This window comes from Strix aluco, chromosome 13 (genome assembly GCF_031877795.1).
Source record: "Strix aluco isolate bStrAlu1 chromosome 13, bStrAlu1.hap1, whole genome shotgun sequence".
Lineage (NCBI taxonomy): Eukaryota > Metazoa > Chordata > Aves > Strigiformes > Strigidae > Strix > Strix aluco.
This window is the reverse complement of record NC_133943.1, coordinates 9,407,302-9,432,350: the sequence shown is the minus strand read 5'-3', so window position 1 is coordinate 9,432,350 and position 25,049 is coordinate 9,407,302. Positions and strand designations below refer to the sequence as shown.

Genomic DNA, 25,049 nt, shown 5'->3' with positions numbered 1-25,049 from the left:
AATCAGCACCAGTCACAGGGTTGAGTTCTTCCTTAAGAAATTACATGTCCAGATGTCTGAGATGGCAGGCAGTTCTAGCATTTAAATAATGTGCCCATGAAGTGCCGCCAACCTGAAGGCGAATCTGTTTTCTACCTTTTGGCAAATAACCGTACAACTGGTATTCTAAATGCATTGTTGTTGTTACAGTTTTTATCATAAACTTGCATGACTACCTCCTGTAATGATGTGCTTGCTCACAGTATATCACTTGGACACTTGGTTTGTCTGATCTGCATAGACTCCCTGGTAAATAGAGGGAGACCAAGCTGGAAGTCAAGCTAGGTGGAAGACTGTACCTGTTGACTTTTAATTAAAGTCTCCTCTTTAAGAGAGGTGGTGGTTTCATAGAAAATGAGGTTAGGAAGCATAATAAAGAAATACTGACGATTCAACTTAGCACAAAAGAGAAGACATTCTAAATTAACATTAACATACAACTCAGTGTAGCTGGTGATGTCTGCTACAAGTGTAATAAAACCATGAGATGCTGGTCTGCTAAACCGCCAGTTAAGGACATATTTCAACTTGAAAACTGGATTTGAGAGTTTAAGTCCTTTTATGAATACCTGGACTCATAAGAGAAAACTGGCACAGGAGAACAAACCACTGTTAGTGTGCCTAATGCAACGAACACCCTACCAGGTCTGTGACATTGGTGGCCTATGGGACTCCAGCCATTTTCTTATATGTGGAGCAAGTATCTTCTTTGCTTTTTAAAGCGTAATAGAATGTGTGGCAATGGCTGGGTCAGGTTTAAGCCTCCTGAGCATTTTGAGATTTTTGAAACTAAAGTCAGAAAATTCAGTTGGGGTCTGATTCTGATATCAGGGAAAGTGCACTTTTTCTGCAAGAAAATCACTAATTTCAGCAGAGTCACTTGCAATTCAAACCACTTTCTGATCAGAATGAGGCTTCCCATGATTACTGTGTACGTGGTTGTCTCTACTGGATGATACTTATATATAAATTTAATTCATAGTACAGCTGAGTACATTGCTAGTAAATGTTTAAAAACTCCAAGGATTTAAGAAGTTGTTTGATAATGCACAAAAGTAACTTTTTTTCCCTCTCTTTCTCTCTCTCCCACCCCCCTCCCCTTTCCTTCTGACAGCTATATCTGGCATGATTGTTCCCCCCATGTGAAAGAATTGCCTTGAAGAATTTTACTAATGAAGAGGTTGAATTCTGCTTCAGAGAGAATCTGATACAAGTCCCAGAGTGGAACTTTTTACTCAGGCCTTTTTAAAAATAAAAAAGAAATAAAGAAGAATCTTACAATAACTGCGGATTTTTAAACAAAACAAAAATCACCATCCTTGCAAATACTGAAATTAACAATCTACGATTGCAAGGTGTTGATTCAAGTTGTCCATCCCAAATACCTGGGAGATATATTTATTGTATGTTGATAAAAAAATCCACTTTTTTTTTTTTTTTTTTTTTTTTGCGGGAGTGGGGGCTTGCTTTTATTTCCTTCTGTTTTTTGTGTTTTTTTAAGGCTTGATTTAACTCAACACCATTTGTCTTTTATAAATCATACAATCACACAAGGGACACTAGAGATGGAACTCCACATTTTTAATTTATGATATTTTTTTTGTAAAGCTGTGTAAAGAAAAATGAAGTGGTGTCATTTACATACAAGTCTGTATGGGACAGAATAGAAGTGCCAGTTAGTTTTTCGTAGAAGAATTATGGCCATTTAATTAAGGGTCGGCTCATAGAGGTTGCTTATCCAGTGGTGACTTGCTAATATGATGCATTTTTAATGTTCTAATTAAATAGATATCACTCCCTAGAAAGCTGATATTTTTGGATGATGAGGGCGGGATGAGGGGTGGGATTAGTAACCTCTGTCTTTAATTTCAGGCTAAATAATTGTGTAAATAATGCAACAAGAAAAGTTGGTGAAAGGGAAGGTAAGGATGCAAATAACAAACACATTTCCTCTTGAACTGAAAATCCAGTGCCTCTAGATAGAATGCTAAAACTGCAGAAGCGGTGATGAGCATGGCGCTCTCTTTAGCTTATACATCAGACTCCTTCCAAACGAGTGGCCTTCTTGAAGTTTAGTGTCACCTGAGCTGGGCATAAAATGCCATTTGGATTTCGCGTGGCCATCCAATGACACCGACTGCGGCCATCACGCGTGGGGTGTTTTCAGCGTAGCCCCTCTCCCCTTGACCTATTTGTTTTTATGGGGCAGAATGAGAACAGACTCAGCTGTGGTTCTGCATCCTCACAATCTAAAAGCACATGTTTCCGTCAGCCTCCCACTAGGATTGTTCCTATATCAGTCGACCCTCTCAATTTGTATCATAATATATTAAGCAACAGGTAACTGCTTTTGAATAGTAAATGAAAACATGAGTTTTGGGGGTGGGTGGTGGGGCTGTTAGGAAGGTTTCAAATCAAAACCATAGCTTCTGTTTTACAAAAATTTTGCTATCATTATCTGGGAAGTGTTCTTAAAAACATTAGTCAAAGAGGCAGCAAAGCTCTGAAGATGCATTACCTGATATTTTTTCTTTGCTGTTGTGTTTTGTATGTAGTTATAAATACTGTAGATTTTTTGTGATTTTTTGCCAAAGTTGTTGTTCTATTTATACATTTTAATGTCTTAAGACAGTTTTTCAATATCACAAAAAAAGAATTTTACTGCATATTTTGCAAAAAGAGCTCACTACCTTTAGCTTGCACATACTTGCAAAATTAATTAAAGAAAAAAAAAGCTTTTTGTTTCTGTTTTTTTGTTTGTTTGTTTTAAAGGGGATTTTGTAAAATATCCATATAAATAATGTATTTATCTTTGGAATTTGTACATTGCTTTTGTCCCCTACCAAGTTTATTTTATTGTGTATGTTTGCTATGTGAAAAGTGCTGATTTGTTTGGTCATTCACCGTTGTATTAGCTGTTTAAATGTGATTTTAAAACATTTCATTTATAGGGTTTTTTTTAGTATTGTTTAAAACCATGCTTCCATTTTTTTTTAATTTCCACCCAAAAGCCATTGTCTATTTTTGTATTATTTGTAAGTTAAGAAGTTTTTTCCAATATATGGCAAAAAGTAGCATATTATTCTTGTAGCATTTAGTTATGTAGATTTTAAAAAAAATGTATCCTTTGCTTTTGAGGCTTAACAAAAACTAATGCTGTTTTACTCTATTAATATGCATGGGATTTCTCCTCTTTGGAGTGACGCATTTTTGTGCATTAAATATGGGGAGAAACTTCATAGAACTCAATGAAAATACTTTCTTTCTTAAGTCTGCTTGTATATTTCTCTGTCTTTCACATAAATATAAACCAGCAGATTGGATGCCTTAACAATGCAAATCATATTCATTTCACTTGTACATTGTACTGTGCACCAGAACTGTCAATCATCACTAACATTCTAAGAAAAAAAAAAAGGAATTGAAAAGCACAAAAGAACTGTTTTGTTACCTTAAAACAATATAACTTTTTTCTAGTTGAGCAAGAAATCATTTACAACGATGCTGCAACTGTGCATGCTTCCTGTATGAATTTTGCAATGGTTTTCACTAGAATGTCACAGTGTGATCTTTGGGGGGAAGGGAAGAAAACAGGATTTTTTTTTTTCATGGTGAGAAAATAAAAGAAGAGAAAACTGGAAAATGTGAGAGACATCAGTTTATTGCTTCTCTGTATTCCAAGCAATTATTCTAATTCACATAGTAAGCAACAGCACGACAATGTAATCAAATTTAAAGCCATATTTTGTCCAGTGACACCATCAATTATTCTTGTAGAGCTCCACTCAAAGTCATAGCGGTTTTGACACCAATGTTAGCCATCGATGTTTGTAGTCTTCTATGCCAGTGTCCAAAGATCCTTTGACAATGTGCATAATTTTGTTTTGTTGCAGCTATTTACAGTGATCTGATGAATGGGAATTTATAAAAATCTCCCCCGCACCACACTTATCTTTTACAAAGTAAAAGATGCAGCTGTTTACAGAATATGGCTTTAAGTGGAAACATTCAGATTTCAGTTTTAACAAGGTGAAGCTTCACAATGACTGGATTGCATAAAGTATGCCTATTTCCTCACAGTTGTACTAGAATGCAGCTAAAATGAAGTCATCTCTGAAACTACTAACCTTTCACCTTCTTATCTAAATCTTTTTGAATAGACACACACACTGTACAGTTCTATTGTTAGAGAAACTAACTACTGTAGAGATTGTTATAATTTTTTTGCAGAAATTCAAGCTGTAAAAACTTTTCAACTTTCACAATATTTAATTAAAGTTACTTCCTGTCTGTGAATACAGCTCCTAGTTGCGTTTTTATTCTTCTGCTTCTGCTAGCTAGTAGATGAGAAAAAATAAAATACAGAAGCCAGAGGCTACTGAATTGTCTTTCTGAAATTAAGGAGAAGCAGAAATTCATGGAATTACACAGTGAAACATGGCGAATGCTGGTGCACCAAAACTCCTCTTCCTCTGTCACTAATGGATTTCAGTCGATCCTCACTCATAATGATGAATGTTCATCCTGTTATCGTTATTATTTCCAGTGGTTTAGTCTACTGATTGCCTAAAGAGCCAATGTATTTTTCTAGCAGATTTCAGGAGCGTATCTAGCTTTAGGTACATAGTTGCAAAGAGCTGTCTCTCTAAATACAGTGATCATAAAGTACAAGGCAAAGGCATATTAGATCCAGTGCCAGAGAGCCGGGGAAATCTAAGTTTTTATCTTGGTATTATTTAAGTCAATGGCAACACTTCCAGGACTAGGTCTTAAGTGACCTGCTCCAGGCCAGCTCCAGGAACTGCATCAAAGTATGTTGAGCTGTAACTAGCCCCTTGACTTGACTGTGAAGGAGGCTCCTATGAAGGGTTTCCATTCTGCTACCCTTCCTAAATGACAAATCATCAGCTGCTAAATTGGTTCTAGGTGTTTCATTTCGTTCTGTACATCTCTGGCACGAGAGGACTATAATGAGCTGTACTTCTGGCATGTGGAAGGGTGACATAATGGCACTTAACTGGGCCTGAAGAGTGGCTGCCATACAGAAGACCTGTATGGGGACAATCAAAAACCTTTAAACACCACACCTAGTACAAGGCTCCAAGCATTTCCAGTATAGGAATAGGGATGTCAGGGTTGCAGTTTAATTTAAATTAAAATTTACTTGAAAAAATTAGATTTGCTAAAAACATAAGCAGCTGGAATTGGCTTCTTGCAATGTAAAATGTTTGATGTCTCTTAACAGATCCACTCCAGTAGTTGTCAGAGAAAAGAGAGCTGGTGGCTAAGTCAGACCCCAAACGTGTTTACTCTGTCAGCACAAAAGATCTGTTTCTTCTGTCTGAGGTAATTCTCCTGGTTCTCTTTCAAATGGTGTGACTGTTGGCAGCTCTCACCGCAGCTGAGGGCAGGTAAGATAGCATGAACCATCAGGCATCTAGTTCAGATGGATGCTGAAGAAGAGTCTGCTAGTCAGCTCCAGTGATGTTCATCAGCTGAGGTCACTTGGGTGGCAGTGCTGTAATAGATGAATTGCTTTTTTGATGCCAGAAGAAAACCCTCCAAAGCCCAAACCATGTGAGGACCAGTTGCAGGGTGCTCATTCAGGTACGGCTGCAGTGAGACACGTATCCCATGATGGCTCATACACTAAAAGGGAGAGAAGTGTCTTCTGTCACAGAGCACACGTACACCTGAGGGCTTAGGGTGAGGTGTGTAACGGCATAGCTTATTGCTGCCCTCTAACCTGGAGGCTTCTTTAATTTTTTCAGCAACTGTAGTAGTTGTTTTGATGGAATAGTTTGTGTCTGGCAGTGGGATTGATTGTATTTTTGTATGCTTGTGCCTCTAATTTTTTTATTTAGTTTAAAGAAACCTCGGCAAAATGAGCTACCTTCACTGTTCATTCCCTGGCCTTGTCTGTGTGTTTGCTTATTCCCTTTACAGTCTGTCTCCACAGGCTCTTGCCACAGCTGCTTCATGTAACATTTACATAACTCTGCCTAGCATCATAGCCCGTGTATCTTCTGCCATTTAATGGGTTAGCTGAAGACATATTTCATGTTACACACTTGATTTCCTCAACTCCTTCCTGTTTACTGCCCCCTGTTCTCCAGTCCGCTCATAAATATTCACACTGCACTGCTGTACTAAAGATGGGTTGGAGGCCTCCCACAGAGTCCCTGGCCCCCAACTCAGCTCCAGACTCATGGGACAGTTTCATGGGATAGAAGTTTTTTGGAAGAGCTTTAGCAAATGCCACATTGCCCAAGCTTTTTCAAAAATGCATCTTAGTTTAGTTGCCCTCATTACCCTTTTAGGGAGGTTGACTGGAGCCCATTCCTCTAGTGCAGAGAAAACATACAGTTTTGTCCTGCACCAGCACCGTGCTTTTGAATTTCTTCTTACCTGTGTTAGCTCTCCTGTTAAATATGTAGCTGTGCTAAGCAATCCAAGCTCTTCTAGTGTCATATTTAAGTTGTCCTCCTTTTCATGGAGAATTCCCGTGGCTTTTTTTTTTTTTTTCCAATTCCATTTCACTTTGTACTTTTCTGCATATCTCAGAGAGATGGGGAGTCTGTGAGGACTGTTCATCTCATCATCTCAGAGCTGTGACTGTCTTACTTGCTTAGTTCCATCCACAGCAACATTACAGAAGCATCACTTTCTACTCACTGCTTTATTTCTCCCTTCACAAACACACTTCATTACCATTGTACTAATAAAAATGTGCAAAAACCTACCAGTGAACATTCAAAGTCCACTCCATACAATAAGGCCACATCCCAGAGATGTGAAGCAGCCTGACATAGAGCTTCAGCAAGATAGTCGGTCAATTTGGTTGCTGCCTCCTTGCCCACCCACCAGTTGTACTCCTTCATGTCATTGACACCTCCCTGCTTGCCCCCCCCCCCCCATTATCTCATTGGGATGCTGCCTGATTTGGGCCTCATTTGACATCTCCAGTTCCTCTCTTTCCCAGAAGGAGCTGGTTCTGGCATCCCTTTTCCCCAGCACCTAATGCTGGTATTTCAGTAGGGGAGGTCAGGTCAATACTTTAGATAAATAAGTAATAGCTCCAACTCCACAACCCTGTTCTCTCTTCCTCTCCTTGGTGCCCTTGAGGATACAACTAGACAGAGCTTATGGCACTGCTCCAACATGATTGGCAGGTCATGTGAAAGAGCACACTTCTTAGAAAACTTCAATACAGTCATTCCAGGACACGAATGCCAATGACTACCCAGGTCACAGCCTAACAGCAGGGACTGCAATTCTAGGTGGCTTTTTTGTGTAGGCCTACAACAGGAGCAGCAAATACAGTGCTCTAACACTCATTTTTCTCCTTATTTTCAATGAATGACCCAAACTTCATCACTAGTGTGGATACACATTTGAAGATAGCCACCAAAAATATTATTTAGATGCTCACCTAACACTTTCTTGAAATATACGGCAAACTCTGTCCTAAATGTCCCAGTCCAGCCAAACTCTGTTTTGTATAAGGGGGATGAAATTGTTCACTTCTTTCTTTGTTAGTAAAGTATATGAGTCCCTAATTTTCCCACATTTATTCATATCAAAATGTGTCTTATACTGTAAGCCCTTACAAGGGTTTCAGTGGGTTTGCAGCTGGTATACAAGAGGGACTCACCATGTCATGTTGATTCACTGCAGTCTGGCAGCTCTTGACCATGCACATGAGAAAGGCAAGGACTGATTATGGCTGTAGCTATGTACAAGTGGTCTCTGAAGGGGCACAAGTTATCTGGTTGAGAAAAACCTCAAGATAAATTTGCCAGTGAGGATGCCTCAGTTGCTCCCTGTAAGAAGGTGACAGCTCAGCTCAGAGCTTTGCTCAGGAGGCACAAAAATGCAGATGTGTGTGTGTGTGTGTGTGTGTGTGTGTGTCTGTGTCTGTGTCTGTGTACCTGCGTGTGTGTTGAGGTAGGAAACTGTGTGAGAGCCATGACAAGCTCTGGGAAGCAAGGCCCAGGATGAACCCTGTCATAAAAGTTCACTTTTCTGCAGTTTTTAGAGGAAAGGGGAGCACAAACAGAGGCTCATCTGGAGGGCTGTTGTGCTGCAGCTTTCATCTCTGCTCCCTCCCAGACCCACACCCTCCCCTCCAGCTTTGCACAGGTCCTGCCCTCTGCGCTGCTGCCTCCCTGCCCACTGCCCCTGCCACGAAGGGCTCTGCCTTCAGCCTCATTTCCACGGAGCATTGCTCACCGTCAGCCTGCCCCAGGCACTGCCTCGCTCCCCCACCTCGCCACCATTAACTTTGCCTTCAACCTCTGCTGCATCATTGCCTTCTCCTGAGGGTTCCCTATTTATATAGAGGGGAAAATGCAGTTGCTGGGACTAGAAATATTTTGTTACCTTTTTCTACTTAAGTGCGAGGCATTTTTATCTGTGCTCTCTGGAGACTTATGCTACAGTGGGACTGATTTTATCCACTTACTCAATGCACTTTAGTTCAATAATGATTACAGAACTTCTACATAATATATTAGGCATAGCTGATTTCCCAGGGTTTGTAGCCCTCTATCTCCCTACGCATTTAAAAAGGAATCTCTCTGTGATAGGTATGTTATGAATGATACACTCCTCAACAGTCATGCTGTAAAAATAATAGCAGCAGTGGGCCAGGAATGAAGAAGAGGAGAGCATCTGGCTGGAAAATGCCAAAGCCTGTGGATAACACAACCCAATAGCAATGATCTGTTTTGTTCATTTTATCACTGCTCCTTATCCCATCAGCAGCACTTGCCATCTACAGAGTTCGGGCAATCCAGGACAGATTCCCAAACTCTCCCTCCACCACCTTACCCAAACTGAGGGTTTTGGCAATTCACTGGCTCCACTGCAGGATGGGTTCACCTGGTCTCTCTTTCTCACTCTGTCTCTCTCTTTTTTTTTTCTTTTTTTTTTTTAATGCAAGCTGAGCTCTTCAGCTTGCTCAACTGTGGATTTAGCAGCCGTGAGCAGGCCTGTCACAGCCAGCACCCCCAGCCCTGAGGTGCCTGATGTGATTGCAGAAAGCCTGCACAGCATTTCTTTTCTTCAACAGCAAAGGAGTAGCAATGTTTGTGGTCATGGTCTCCTTCACACCTGAGGTTGGACTGTGTGCCCCTAACAGAAGAAACCTGGTCCTAAGCTTTCCTCAGCTTGAGAGGCTTTCCATGCCCATTTCCCCAACCATGGAGACTGCAAGGCTTCTCCATCCTCTGCTATCCCAGTTGCTAGTCACCCTCTGCCCATGTTGTTCTCCATCTGCCCTCCCTAGGCCGGCTGTTCAGCACCCTCACCCTGCTGCTCAGCACCTTTATGGCAGAGGGCATCCAACTCCTCTCCATAAATCCCAAGACTGGCTTGGTCAAAGCCCATTCATTTGCACCAGGGAGTTTTCCACACCATGAACCAAGTGCCTTGCTCATCTTGTCATCAGCCTCCCCAGTCTGTGGTGATGGTGCTTTTTTTCTTTTTTTAAACATAAAGACCCCATTTTATGCAATTTTCTGATAGCCTCTTAATTTAAGTAACAGCTTTTGGCAAGGAGTTCCACAGTGCTGTGGTTTAACCCCACCTGGCAACTAAGCCCCACATGGCCACTTGCTCACTCCACCACCGGTGGGATGGGGGAGAGAATCATAACAATAAAACTGAGCCAGCTTGTGGGTTGAGATAAAGGCAATTTAATAAGTAAAACAAAATCCACACACACAAGCAAAGCAAAACAAGGAATTCATTCACCACTTCCCATCGGCAGGCAGGTGCTCAGCCATCCCCAGGACATCAGGGCTCCATCACACATAACAGTGACTTGGGAAGACAAATGCCATCACCTTGAATGTCCCCCCTTTTCTTCTTCTTCCCCCAGCTTTATGTGCTGAGCATGACACCATGTGGGCTGGGATATCCCTTGGGTCAGTTGGGGTCAGCTGTCCCGGCTGTGCCCCCTCCCAACTCCCTGTGCACTCCCGGCCCCCTCGCTGGTGGGGTGGGGTGAGAGGCAGAAAAGGCCTTGGCTCTGTGTAAGCACAGCTCAGCGATAACTAAAACATCCCTCTATTACCAACACCTTTCCTGCACAAATCCAAAACACGGCCCCATACCAGCTACTATGAAGAAAATTAACTCTCTCCCAGCCAAGACCAGCACACACAGGTTCATTGCTGTTATTCCCTTATTTTCTACTTGTGCAATGGGGTGTGTGGCTGGTGCAACTGTTACTGCCCGATGTGGGCAGCCCCCGTGGGCCCTCGCGGGGCCGAGGACAGCCGGGATGCTGCTGCCTCTCACCCAGCCCTGGCAGAGCAGCGTGGGGCAGCTCCCATCGCCGCTGCAGCCCCACGGTCGCCTGATTGACATCAGGAAATAGCACAACGAAAGTTGCTACCAGCTAACAGCTGTTTCAACAGTTTTAATCACAAGGCGAGCTGTAAGATAAATAAATAAATAAAGCCTATGAAGTGACAAAACAAATGGCCTGGTATCGGAGACAGATTTGAAGCTTCTGGCTGCCTTCATGGGAGAGCAGCCTGCAAGCTCTCACCCTCCCTCCCCCAAATAATTAATTTATCACTTAGCAGTGCTGTGGCTCTCTGGAAGGCGCTTGGAGATGGTGTTTGAAGGTGAATTCCAGCCCTTCAGAGGGGCTTGTGGGGCTGGGGAAAGAGGAGCTGGAGTCTACAGGTGAACTGGCAAGATCACAGGAGATTTATATCAACCTGCTTGAGCTACCGTGAGCCAGCACGTGCTATTTTGTTCCACCCTCACAAATCACTGTTATGCCCTTTCTGCTTTAAACACTATGGATCAGCTATAACAACACTTGATATTTATTTTATTTCAACTATCACTCTGATTTGTCAGGTGTATTTTTTATGCACAGCAGGTGTACCCTAATGGGGTTAGGGAATAAACAGAAAATTGATGGGCTTACACACCCATTAGCTAATGGATTACTAAGCAAAAGGGACTCTGTTTAACCCCACTGCACTTAGCCCACTGTTAGGAGGAATGTTAAAGACTATAAGCTAACACTCAAACGTCTCTTCGTGGACCCAGGGGAAGAGAGCTCAAACTTTAATGCATCGCTTTTGATAGGCAGGTGAATGAATGTGGCTATCATTATGCAATCATGCATCTCTGGAACTATTTATCAGCTGCACAACGTGCCCCATGAACCCTGTGTGCTCCTGACCCACTGTGCTGTGAGCCTGTCACCGTGGTGTACAGAAAGGGTTAAGAAGGATGAAATCCCCCCTGACAGAGGTGCTTCCCACATCCCACTTGTACAGAGCATGAAGCAAACACAGTGCTGCCACTGCAACTTCATGGTCCCATACTACAGTTTGTACGTTAGCACCATGCTTTTCTGTGCAAAGGCCTTGTGTCAACACCAGCTTTAATCAGTTATTTCAAGATAGATGTGCCTCGTTAACATCAGAACAATGCAATTACTTCCCCTCCTCCCCTCTCTCCAAATCCCAGGGTTTTATTGGCCTATTAATGGTTTGATTTGTTGTTGGTAGAAACAAGAAGGATTCCAACTCATTGATCATATTATCCTACAGATATCTAGCAGAATAAATAAATGGGATGATAAAACCCAAACCATATGCACAAAGGTTACGTTTTCTAAATCCTTTAGTGTTCTGCATCATAGTTTATGTTCCCTTTCAACCACAAATACACAGTTCAATGCAGTACATGACAGTTAAAAAAGGTCTGTAAAGTTAAAGGTTATATTTACAATCTTCTGCCATCTTTCTCACATGGAAACAAGTCACGCTGATCCTTGGTGTCCACAGATGCAATAAGAAACAACTCTCTGACACAGGTGTATAATCAAAAGCCAATTCAAAAGGAGCCTTCTGTAAATATCAAGTTGATCCAGGCATATGCAAGTTTTGCGTGAAGCACCGGAAGAATCCTGCTGACATCAATGGGGTGGCTCATGCGTTTGAAGAGAAATAGGTGCATGCGTGCAGGAGAGGTGAAAGTGGAAGAATAAAAAAACAAGAGAGAATATAATTTTGTGTTGCTTTTCTCTAAGCAGTGACAGAAAAACTCACAGCCAGTGGGAAGCTAAGGTCCTTCTAGTTTCCTTTGTGCCTTCCTGTTCCTGGGGTGCTTTCAGGTGCCCCTTACTGCTCTGGAGGCCCATCTGGGTTGCAGGTCTGCTCAGAGAGTGCTCTGAGGGATACGGGATGCCTCTGACAGAGAGAGGGGATGTGGCACTGAGCGTGGTTGCTCTGGGCTTTGCCTCATTGATGGTCTCTTCCTGGAGCTGGGGAAAGGGGAAGTGCTTCGGGCACTTGACAAACCAACAGCTGAGCTCTTCAGTCAGCTGAAGAGGGATGCCATAGAAAATGCCACAGATACAGGGGCAAAGACAGAGACACTGGGACTTCAGTATGATCAAAAGGACAACCCAGATCCCTCCTTACTCTAGAGAGCAGTGGTCAAGCAGAAATCTGCTGACACCCTCTGGAAGATAAACTGCTCTGTTGTCAAGTCAACATGAAGCTCCAAAAGTATGGTGTGGTTCAAGTGATGCATGGATACAACTTTAGCTCTAGGTTGTAGAGTCTGTATTTGAGATGATTTAATTTATGCTGGAATTCATCAGCATCAGTCTAAAAGGCTGGAGCAGCATAGCAACAAGCTTGTTAATTACTAAGCAATTATTTTACTCAACTTTTAGACCAAGGGGATACCCAAAATATCCGCATCTGTTTCATTTTGATTTCTTATTGTTCCTTCCATGCTGTAGCTGAGGTTATTTTACAGCAGCTGTCAGTCATAGCAGTAACAACTTCCACAGTAGCAGCTTCCATTTGGCAAGCTCACTATACAGAAAGTGCTGTGATGGAGTGGAAGGGGTTTCTTTCTCAATATCATCTTCCCCTAGGATAGACTATCTTGCCCTCTCCAGCAGAACACGCTTGGATCACACTGCAGAGTTCTGACTGCTGCTTTTAAAAAGGTATATCTGTTTGTTTCTATCAACACATTTCAGCTCCTCTGGCATGCTGTCTTTGCAGCTCTAATAGAGACACTTCACATGTAATAGGGTCACACAGTGATCCTCACGTTCAATTCCATTCCTATCACCATGTTAAATTGAAACAATGTGTGTGCATCAGGTTTCTGCAGTGCAGGGAAGCTGTAGCATCTACAAGTTTTGTGATGCGATGAAACTAATGATTTGGATTTTATTTTCTTGGTACCACATTCAGCTGGTGAACTCTTGAAAATACACCTTACCTCATTTTCTCTCTGTCTCTTTACCTCTCAAGAGCTTTCAACAACAGATCTACTTTCATGCTGAAAAAAAAAGTAATTCTATCAGTAATTTATGGAAATTAGAAAACTGATTAGCATAAAGCTTCTACTTGTGATAGTGGGGTTACAAAAGTGGGTTGATAGGTAAAAATGATCTCCTTAGTGATAATTAACTTTGATCTCTTAAATAACTGTTAACTTTCATAAAGAAGGAGAGTACAAATGACATTCGCATCATGGCAACTCTAAAAAGGCAGAACATAACTTTCATTGGAGATTACATGATAAGCTCTGTTCTCAAAGAAAATATACTCATTTCAAAGCAAAATGACATGAATTGTCAAGGACTGTTGGGTTTGTTCTTATATCCTGTGCTAACCTGAGTGCACTGAGATGAGACATTGCATAAGCTTGTGTGAACAGCTCTGTACATGCATGTAAATGATATGTATTTATCTACAAGGAAATTACAATGCATGCTCTGCTTAGCACTTCTGTGAGACCATTCATCCAAGGACTTCCAAGTACTTTATAAACATTAATTCATTCTGACTATGTGACTGTGAGGTAAGTAAATATTAGTCTTATTGCAATATTATTGGGAAATGGCGAGACACAGCAGCTAAGAGACTTACTCAAGGTCAGATAGCTTGGATGCCTAGCTTCTAGTTCTGTCTGCAGGCATGACCTCCTCGCAAAGCACATGATTTTCTTTGGACATTGGAGGTTTACTATGCACTCCTCAAACTTCGCTTTGAGTACTGTTTTGAAAATTTTCCCATACATATTTGTTTCTGAACAATTTCACCGTGCCTGTTTGGGGTTGGATAGTCTTCCCACCTCTGTTTTGCAAATGAGAAACTGAGGCAAAGAGGAAAAAGAATCCAAAGGACCCACTAGATGTAAACATCTGGTTTGAGAAATCAAGGGCGCAGCAATTGTAACCAGAAGATCCACACCAAGCTACAGTTTAAGTCAGAAGACAAGTAGTTGTGTCTTGAGTTTTATGGACTCATTAGAAACCAAGTCTTCAGGCAAAACTGAAGTTGTAAAATCCCACCTGAACTTAGCATGCAAGCAAAGGAGATTTTTGGAAGCCGAGTATACCAGACGTTAGTTGTTAGTCCTCTCATAATGGACCTCAGAAAGATTTACACAGGTTGCTGGGGTTGAGAGAAAGTAAGTGTAAACCCAAAGTTACATATGACGTGAAGTGCATATCAAGAAATGTACACACACTCACTCCTCACAAGGAGGCTAGATAATTTTAAGTAGCAAATTTAAAACAATATCTTAATAAATAAATCCTTAAAGCTGTGCAGGCTCCAAATTTTTCAGTTCATGGAAATCATCTTAGAACACTTCTTGCACACTTAAAGCTCCTGGCACACTGAATTGTTGCAAAGAAACCATTGCAACATCTCAATATCTTTCTTCACTAGCTTCTTCAGATACAGAGTATGCTGGCCAGTCTCCAGATCATTTTATCCTGTCATCTCTCTTCCTTTGATATGCATGAAGTTAAAGGGAAATGGCAATCTCCTAATTTCTATTTCCACCCAATGTCATGGGAGAGAGGAACGAAAAAAAATCACTTTTTTAATGCAGCTTTTAAAATAGAAAAGCAAAAAAAAATTTTTTTACAGCACTTAATAGGCCTCCCTTGCAATTTAAAAACTGATTTTCAGGAGCTCATATATTCAAATCTCCAAAGTCTATTTGAAGGCACATCTGAAGGTGCACCCTGCAACCTGTGTGTAGCAAACTCTTTTGAATCTTGTCCTTGAAACAAAAATTAGTGCCCCATGGGAGCTCAGCAGTGTAGACAACCACTAACTGCAGAATGACTGAAAGCAGAGCTGAGAGTCCTTGCAGCTGGGAGGGAGAAGGGGATGAGAGAGCGAGGGAAGATGAGAAAAGCCTTCAGGAGCCATTTGGGAGACAGTCACTGGGAAGAAGAAAGAAAGACATGCACTAAAAACAACAGAAACACAGGTGGAAATGGCCTACTGGGAAATCAGGCTGTCAACAAACAAAAGCCGAAGGCCAGAAAGCAGTTTCAGTAGCAGCCCCTGCTAACAGGGCTTCAGTGTTCAGTAAATAAATTAGCAGCAGCTTTGACTGTTTGGAAATTAGTAGTGACATGATGAAAGAAGCAAATGACTTGCTTTTATCTGGAGTGGAAACACTAAACTTCCAAAGAAATCCTTGCCTGTATTAGGAGAAGCAGAGATGCTTATATCAACTTAGACTTGAACAACAATATCAGAAAAGTTTAATTTCATTTATCAGAGGCTCAGAACTTCGTTTGTAACTAATGAGACCTGTGTCCCTCTGGGCTGCTTCTGACAGCATCGCTCCTTTGAATAGTTTATTACTTAGGAGGTAAAAATAATGTAGATTAGGCAGATAGACAGACAGACAGATAGATACCTAGATGTTTAAAAAAAGAAGTAGAGTTGGGATATTAGATCAACTCTTCAATTATTGCAAACTGGGAAAACTCCTTTGGGAGAAACTCTAGTGATTTACTTCTGTTGAGAATCTGATCCTGTTTAATTAAATGGGAACTAAATGAGGGGCTGAATAGTAAACACTTCAGCACGTGCTTAAACATTCAGCATGTGCCAAAGTCCTATTGATTCCGTTGAGATATAATTTGCTTAAGCACTCCTCCCCAGTAAGGGTTCCTACTGAATCAGGGCCTCAGTTACTGGAGATGAATGTTTATTGTGTCAGAGGTATTAAGAAAAGGCTCTTTTCCCACATCCTCATAGCTTAGAAAGACAGTTGGATAAGGAGTAACATCGCAGTCTCCAAAGTGAGCAAATATTTACACAGGCTGTGCTGAGTGTACTTGATATGGCAACCGGTCCAGGAGGGAAGCTTGCACTTGCAGTGGAAAGGTGGATGTCTTGGGTAGTCCTTTGATCTGGTGGGTCCATCCCACTGTCCTCATGTGTGTGGATCCACATAAAACTTGAAATATGAAGTTTGTCCCTAGCATGGACAACCCAGGGCTGTGTCCACGCTGCCTTTGACAAATGGCAACAGCCTCTGCTGTATCTGTTGCCCATCAATTTGGGAGATGGAACTGGTATGTGATAATGCCATGAAATACCAAATCTAAAGAATCGCAGATTCACTAAATTGTTTGGATATTGAATCTGCCCTTCAAAGAGCATTAGTTTTGTCTCCCCTGAAATACCTGGCTTTTTCCAGTGAGGCAGGATCTCCTTCCACTGTGCCTGGCTCATACCATTTAGTTCTTACCACCATGAGAGGTAAATTAGCTACCATGCTTCTAGACAAAATGGTCAGTAAGTAGCAGCATCCCTCAGGGATCAATACTGGGACCAATACTGCTTAATGTCTTCATTGACAACCTGATGATGGGATGGAATGCACTCTCAGCAAGTTTGTAGATGACACCAAAGAGTGGGGGGAGCGGTCGATATGCCAGATGGCAGGACTGACCATCAGAGGGACCTGGACAGGCTGGAGAAATGAGATAGCAGAAACCTTATGAAGTTCAGCAAAACCAAATGCAAAGTCTTGATATCTGGGATGAAATAGCCTCATGCAACAATACAGACTGCAGGCTAATTCTCTAGGAAGTAGCAAAGAAAGTCAACCTCATCCTGGGCTGTATTATCAAGAAAGCAGGCAGCAGGTCTAGGGATGTACTCCCCTCTGTTTGGCACTTGTGAGACCATACCTGTAGTGCTGAGTCCAGTCTGGGATTGCCAGTTATAACAGAGACATGGACATACTGGAGCAAATCCCAGAGAGGCCCCAAGTTTGGTTGAGTGCTGGAGCTGAGATACTGAGGGAGCTGAACTTACTCAGCCCGGAGAATAGAATCATAGAATCATAGAATGCCAGGTTGGAAGGGACCTCAAGGATCATCTGGTTCAACCTTTCTGGCAAAAGCAGGGTCTAGACAAGATGGCCCAGCACCCTGTCCAGGTGAATCTTAAAAGTCTCCAATGTTAGGGAATCTGCCACTTCCCTGTGGAGATTATTCCAGTGGCTGATTGTGGATCCTGTTTCCATTGTGAAAAATTTTCCTCTTGTGTCCAGTTGGAATCTCCCCAGGATTAACTTGTACCCATTGTGCCTCATCTTTTCCAAGTGACTCCTTGTAAAAAGGGAGTCTCCATCTTCTTTGTAGCCACCCTTTAAATGGAACATGGTGATAAGGTCTCCCCTAAGCCTTCTCTTCTCAAGTTTGAACAAATCCAGTATTCTCAGCCTTTCCTCACATGGCAGGCTTCCTAGTCCCTTGATATCTTTGTGGCCCTCCTCTGGACTCTCTCCATTCTGTCCACACCTTTTTTATATAGGGGGGACCAAAACTGAACACAGTATTCCAGGTGTGGCCTGACAAGTGCTGAGTAGAGTGGGATAATGACTTCTTTATCTCTGCTGGAGATGCCCTTGTTGATGCAGCCCAGTACCCCACTGGCTTTCTTTGCTGCTGCAGCACACTGTTCACTCACATTGAGTTTGTTGCCCACCAGAACCCCCAGGTCCCTTTCCACAGAGCTGCTTCCCAGCCAGGTAGATCCCAGCCTGTGCTGCACTCCTGGATTATGTTTTCCCAGGTGCAAAACCTTACACTTGTCCTTGCTGAACTTCATAATGCTCTTGGCAACCCACTCTTCCAGCCTATCCAGGTCTCCCTGCAGTGTGGGTCTCCCTTCCAGAGTGTCCACTTCCCCACTAAGTTTGGTATCATCAGCAAACTTCATCAGGGTACACTTGATCCCATCATCCAGATCACTTATGAATATATTAAACAGCATTGGGCATAATATTGATCCCTGGGGGATCCCACTTGTGAGAGGTTGCCGGTTTGAAAAAGAGCTATTTACCACCACCCTCTGGGTGTGGCCTCTCAGCCATTTCCCCATCCACTGCATGGACCCCTTGTGTAGACCGTAACACACCAGTTTCTCTAGGATGAGGCTGTGGGGAATTAACTGTATCAAAAGACTTGGGGAAATATAGGTAGACAATGTCCACTGCTCCCCCCACATCAACCGAGCAGGTTACTTTGTCATAGAAGGTGATCAGGTTTGTCAAGCATGATTTGCACTTGGTGAATCCATGCTGTCTTTTCCCAGACAAGTGCTTAAGATGAAGAGGGACCTGTATTGCTGCCTGCAATTGCCTGATACAGAGAAGACAGAGTCAGATGCCTCTTGGAGGTGCACAGCAATAAGACAAGAGGCAATGGACACAAGGTGGAACAATAGAAGGAATATCAAATACAAGGAAGGGTGTTTTTTTTAACCATGAAAGTGATCAAATATGGGAACAGGGTGCCCAGAGAGCTTGTGCAATCCTCACCACTGGAGGTGCTCAAGACTTGACTGAACATAGTCCTGATCAACATGATCTAATAGAACTTTGAGCAGGGGCTTGGACCAGATGACCTTTATGGTCCCTTCCAACATAAATTATCCCGTGATTCTGTGGAAGTGAAGCATGGTAGAAATGGTGAAGACTATGTGGAACCATGTAATAGGTGATACAGGTCTGTGAATGGAAGCTCAGGCCCATTTAGACTGAGAATTTAATTAATTAAGACAGACATGACATAGTTGGATTTTTAGTAAATTGTTAGTTTAGTGCTACACATGAACTCAGTAGGAAAGCTGCAGTTGCGTAGCCTGCATAATAATACAATAAGGCAGACAAAAATCTATCCAACAGCTAGGAACCAATGAGTTATCATCAACGGTTTTATGTCAAAAGAGAGAGAAGTATCAATTGGTCTCCCACAGGGATTGATACCAGAGCCAGTATTAATCAATATACTCATTAACAGCCCAGAGAAGAATGTAAATTCAACAACCACTGGATCTGGAGAAGATTCAAAGGAACAGTGGGGATGTGGCAAAGGAGGGAGGTGGCATATAAGAAATAGAATTGTAGTCAAACAGTGTGTAGATTTCATCAGATGAATGAGCAACATTTAATATTTTGTATATTCAGGGAATAATTTTACAGAAGATAGTTGTAAAATAGGGTGGGGATAGTGCTTAAAACCACCCCTCCTAAAAATCCCCAGGTTAGCCAACTACTAATTTCTTGCACCATTGCAAAAGAATGAGGCAGTGTATGAGTTTTGATCCATAGCAGTCCTGCAAGACAATGTTTTAAATTGCCACTTAACAATGTGCTTGGTGTCAGGTAGCCAAATGTCACAAGATATTTTGATAAAGAAAGAAGATTAGGAGAGAGACACTAAAATTGTGCAAAGTCTGGATTCAAACCTAGCTTATGTACTTCACACTGACTTTGATTAAAGAGATTAAAATGTTTAAGCCTGTAGCAGATGAAAACTACAGTAATGATGATAATGGGACAAAATTTGACTTCCTGTGATTTGGTATGGAACATATAATGCTTTTTTCCTCCATGTTTTCCTACATCTTCTCCAATCTTAGTCCCGGGATTTTGATGCATCCATATATATATGCACATATATATAAATTTGTTCCAAGATCATGTTGCTTGGTAAAGGTGTGAGTGAGCTGACCCATAGACATTAAACCCAAACAAATTGCCATATTAATCTAAAATATCTTCTGTATCGCAGAGGTCAGAGCATTTCCCTGCACAGGTATCTCAATTTTTGGGTTTTGGAGAATATAGTAAAAATTTATTCTGGATTTCAAGCCTTCATCTGTTGGAGAATGCATGACATCCCTTGCCCAAATGTTGATAGTGGGTTTATATATTCTCAATCTGAACTGGCTGTGTTTCACTTTGTAGCCTGCTTGCATCAGAAATATTTTTCCTCACATAGCTACCTGGTGGTACCATTTAACTCCATAATGCATTATAACTATCATTTTTATAAAATATGCTTATAAACTAGGAACTTATATTACTCCCATTTAAACCCATGAAAACTCTCATGGACATTAATGCAAGCAAGGGCCTGATATTTATTCATCGAAAACTAGAACCGTGTGATGGAAAATAAGAAATCTTTTAAGCCACAGTTCTTAAGGGTATGTTGCATGGTGTTTACTGTTCAACACATCAGAGCCTCATAGCCATATTAGTTGTATGAATGGGATAAGATTACTTGGGCAATTTTCCTCTACATTAGAAACAAATCGCAGCTAAACCTCTGCTGGCTCCATACATTTTAAATTCCCATTTTCTCTCACTAGAACAGAAAAATAAATACATAGATAGCTGACCAAACTTAGAAAGTGTTCAAAGCAATCAAGTGCAAATTCCCTCCTGTTAAAATGTGAACAAAACAGAAAACCTTTGACTGAGAGGTAACTTCAGAGATAAGTAGTTAGATAGATGCTATAGACAACAAGACACAAACAAATTAAATCTATTCCACTGAAACAGTGATATAATTTCCCTCCAGAGACTATCTAAGACTGACAAAGTAAACAAAGAAATAACATGTTTCTTAACTTGTGAAATGTGACAGTCAATGGCAGATAGCAAAACACAACTAAACAGTGCTAGAAGTTCTTAGCACAAACATGCTGTTCGGAGACGATGCAGCTCTATTTTTCTTTGACTTTGTCCTCTTAATAACTGTACTTTTTCACACAGCCCTCCTCTGAGGTTTTTCATCCTCTTTCCAGCATGGTCCTCCTGTTTAAGAAACATGCTACATGTTTATTTTGAGGGACAGACTGATGGTCTAGGAATGAGAGAGCTGTTAGTCTGGGATTGTAATGACACCCCTGAAGGCTTTTTGCCCTACAAAGTGTGCATGGACATGCTTCAGTTTGGCTTTGATGGTAAATAAGACCTTGCTAAATGTTGAGCACATACTGCAGAGCTTTGAAGGCACAGGCTTGGACATCGGTGTTCATTTTAAAGCATTATAGATCTGGGACCAAAGAAGGGAGCCTTGGTCCATGATGATCTGTTTGGTCATCAGGAAATTCTGCCAACTGAATTTTAAGGCTTGTCACAACAACAGAAACCTTTTTAAGGTTTCAGGTCGGTTCTGAGATTTCTGTATCAGGAATTATGCTACCTAGCATAACTTAATGATGTCAAAGTCCAAAAGAAGTATCCTCAAAAACAGAAGGAGAAACTTCAGGCACTACTGAGATGGTCATACTATAAAAGCAAGCTCTAAAGATAGAAGCAAAAGCATGAGCATGCCAAAGTGCAGTACGACACTAATTTTCATGTTACTCATAGCAATCATTTTTCCGTGAACAATCTGTATATGTCACTTACAAATATCTCATTTATTCCCCATCCTTCATATGCACATAATAATCCTTTCACTTTATTTTAGTTGATAGTTTGCCTTTAAAATGTCAGGTCTTTTCCCCTCTAAGTTGCAAATTGCTTTTGTACCTAAAAGTTTATAGCCGAAATATCTTAGCTCAGAGCTGCATAGGGGCTGATGATGAAAAATGGATCCTTTCACCCCAGCAGACAGTCAGAAACCCGTCCAGGTCTCCAACTGCCATCACCTACTGAAGGTGGGATTCATCTCCAGAAGTCTAACTTTAAACATCTGATTTAAGCAGCTTCTTTGCTAGCTGCTTGGCAAGCAACAGCTCCAAAGGGCATCTCACCTGGCTCACATTCCCCAATACTTATATTTCAGGCTAAGTGACTTGCCAAGGTCCCACAGGAGACTCTTCTCGAGCAAGACAATCCCCTGACTCATAGAACTGGACCATCTCTTCTCACTACTGCTTGAAAAGTCTAGCAGGGAATCTGGTCTCTGAATGGCCAAAAATACAGTCTCCTGTTAGTCTTAAGGTATTTTGGACATAAAAAGAAACACAGAACATGAAATATGAAGCAATGTAGAAACCACCACACTGGTGGAAGGAAGGTGAGAGTGAAGCCAGCAGGTTCACTGCCTGTTTCAGAACAGCATTTTGTGGGTGAGTGGTGATCCAAGCTGCATTTAAAAGGACAAAGATGGGCTGTGGAGCAGTGTGAAAGATGTTGTATGTTTTCAATCAAAAGTTTTAGGATAAAGCTGCATGGTGGTCTCTGGAAAATTATGAGGTTTGAAAGTGGTGCAGCTTTCTCAAAGTTTTGGGGCCATGGCAGTGCAGGCCAGCTTTGCTATCAAAGAACACTCTCTTCATGGTTCTCAAGAGAGTGACTCCTATCAGCCTGCCTTCACTTGCAAGAACAATAATGAAAAACATACAACATGAAACAGAACAGCCACTCAGTAAATCACATTTTGGACTGATTTTTCAAGGGTGCTGAGTCCAAGTGGCTTCCACAGACTTTAGTGGAACAATTTGGGTTTGCAGCATCCTGGGAGCCCCCAGTGTCCAGGGTTGTTTTTTCTGCCACTAAAGAGCATCCACTGTACATTTTAACTAGATTTTCTGAGTGCATCCTGCAGCCTGTCGATTTCCATGTTAAATAATAAGTCTGAATTACATAACGCCACATTCCTTTCCACCCCTCATCTGATAACAATAACAAGCTCTGTATCTTAGAGACTTGCACATTTATGTTGGCACTATTGGAAATACTAACGTGAACTGAATCTCTTCTGTGTTCTCAAAGACTAACAAACACCATTCATTTCCTACAGATTAGTTTCAACCTAACAAGCGTTTTGTTGAGCCCCAAAGAATATTTCATTTATTTAGATAATGTTGATTGCTCACTTATGAGCAGCAACACATTCAGTAAGAAACAGACTGTTATAGCTCAGTACTTTTTAAAAGAGGGAGAAAAAAACTCAAACAGTAACTTGGAGATGTTATTTAATACTCAAAAGACAGCACGTCATTATGATAAGCGGATCTATTGCTGTGAATAATGGAGAAGGTTTAATCACACAATGGTACAGATACACTTAGAATAAATATTTAACGGCATGTTTTGCAAAGCTGAAGCATGTTCTAACCCCCCCATCCGATGATTTGTGCTCGATGCCATCATGGCGCAGGATGATTATCGCATCAGTATGCCAGGAGCAACCATGCGTAAGGGTTACTGCAGAATATATGAGATTTGTGTGATAAGGTGGACAGAGTTATTCCCTGATGGAAGCAGATAAGGGCCTGTTCGTCTGCATGGCCACGATCCTGCCACATCATGAAAGAGCATGTCCACTCCTCTCCACCTCTCCAGCCTGCCCACACGCTCATCTTTTGGGTCAGGTATGCAGAGCTCATGCCAAGAGGATGGCATGAAGCCAGCCTATGATATGCTAGGGGCAGGCATGCTTCCCTCCTGGGAGAAATGCTTAGCCAAGTTAGAGGGGAGGGTCCAGAGAGAGGAGAAAAAGAGGCATTTTCTGCAATTTCTCTGCTCCAGCAACTTCTGTGCCAGATGTATTGGTCACGGGCCAGTCAGCTGCATTTAGCTGATGGGTCTGAGCAGCCAGAGAGAAGCTGCTGGGAGTACGGGGCTGCCAGCACTGCAACGATGAGGAGTATTATGGGCTCTAAAGGCCTGTTAGCCCCCTAGTAAATCTGTCTGGTGTTTACCCCTTCCCTCTCCTGCATCTTGAGTTTCCTCTTACTGGAGGCTTGGGTACTCAGCTATAATAACAGCATGATGGGCTTCTAGAAAATATGTACATTATCCACGGAGGTCTTATTACAATGGCACTTAACGACCCATAAGATTTAGTAAACACACAAACTCATTTTGTATGAAAAAATGGAACTAGAAATTGGACTCAAATGGAAACCTCAATGGGAAATTTATTTATGAGTGAGGAAAGCATGGGTGCAAAGGAGAGGGCTGGGCTAGCACACAACTGGGAACAGAGGGTGATCACAAGAGAAAAGAAAGAGAATTAAAAACATAATTGAGAAAAACAGATGTAAAAAAAAACAGTGAGAGAGCCGATCCTATTTTCTGCAAGTTCTACTTTTTTAAAGGGTGAGCATTACTGTTGCTAACACAAGGAATAGGTTTCCCCTGAGCTAGAAAAACATTTGGATTTTTTTTTCCTTTTTATTAATCATCGGTGGTGTGGGGAGGGGGAAGCCCCCTGAGAATTCAATGACAGGAAAAAAAAATGGTTTGTGAAGTCAGACTCAGTTTGCGTACCTAAAAAGCAATATGATTGATTTGCAAAAACCTCTAGCTTCACAAAGTTCTTCCATCTCTAATGAGAACTAACAGCATTTTTGTCCAGCTTCCCTGCAAAATATTGTTCTAGTGCTGAATCCATCAACAAAAATGGCTAAACATTAGCTTTCTTAATGGCCTCTGGTTTCACTTGCCAGCAACTGCAGATGGAGTGGGCTAAGCAGGGCTGGGTCTGAAGCGTACTGGCCTGTTGCAGATCTCAGCTGCATTTTGCTGTATTAGAAGTAAGATTGAATAGTGGCTTTTTAGTATGTTCTGAACACAACTCGTTTTAAAACCACAGGGTGTTTCTAGCTCTGGTAAGGCACAAGTGCCTAATCCTTGCACAATTTAATTCATGTAAATTGTTACACAACTGAATTCTGTGTTGAAGTATAATAAACAAAGGAAGGAAAAAGTAAAGAAGGAGGCTATGGTAAGAGGGCTTCATTCAGTACTGACAGCAGAATTTTTGGATTTTTTTAGTCTTTTTATCTGTCTCTGTCCTTTGAGGGTGTGATTACAAATTACCCTCACCTCTACCTGCCTGCAAGAAAATACAACATTCTCCCTCCCTCTCCCTGACTGCTGGTATACCTACACAGCACACACAAGGTGATCTCAGCACAAAAGGCATG

At 41.6% G+C, this 25,049-nt stretch overlaps 1 protein-coding gene across 6 annotated transcripts in view; it reads left to right on the top strand.

Annotated features, from left to right (window-relative positions):
* The window catches only part of EBF1 (EBF transcription factor 1), a 283,302-nt gene extending 278,967 nt beyond the window's left edge, over positions 1–4,335 (top strand). For all 6 annotated transcript variants that reach the window (XM_074838591.1, XM_074838589.1, XM_074838588.1 and 3 more), the window contains one exon: positions 1,154–4,335. Coding sequence is in view for 3 of the 6 variants with exons in the window: in XM_074838594.1 (XP_074694695.1) it covers positions 1,154–1,185 (32 nt within the window). In the remaining 3 variants the exon portion in view is untranslated. The remainder of the gene's footprint in view (positions 1–1,153) is intronic.
* The last annotated feature ends 20,714 nt before the right edge of the window (positions 4,336–25,049 follow it).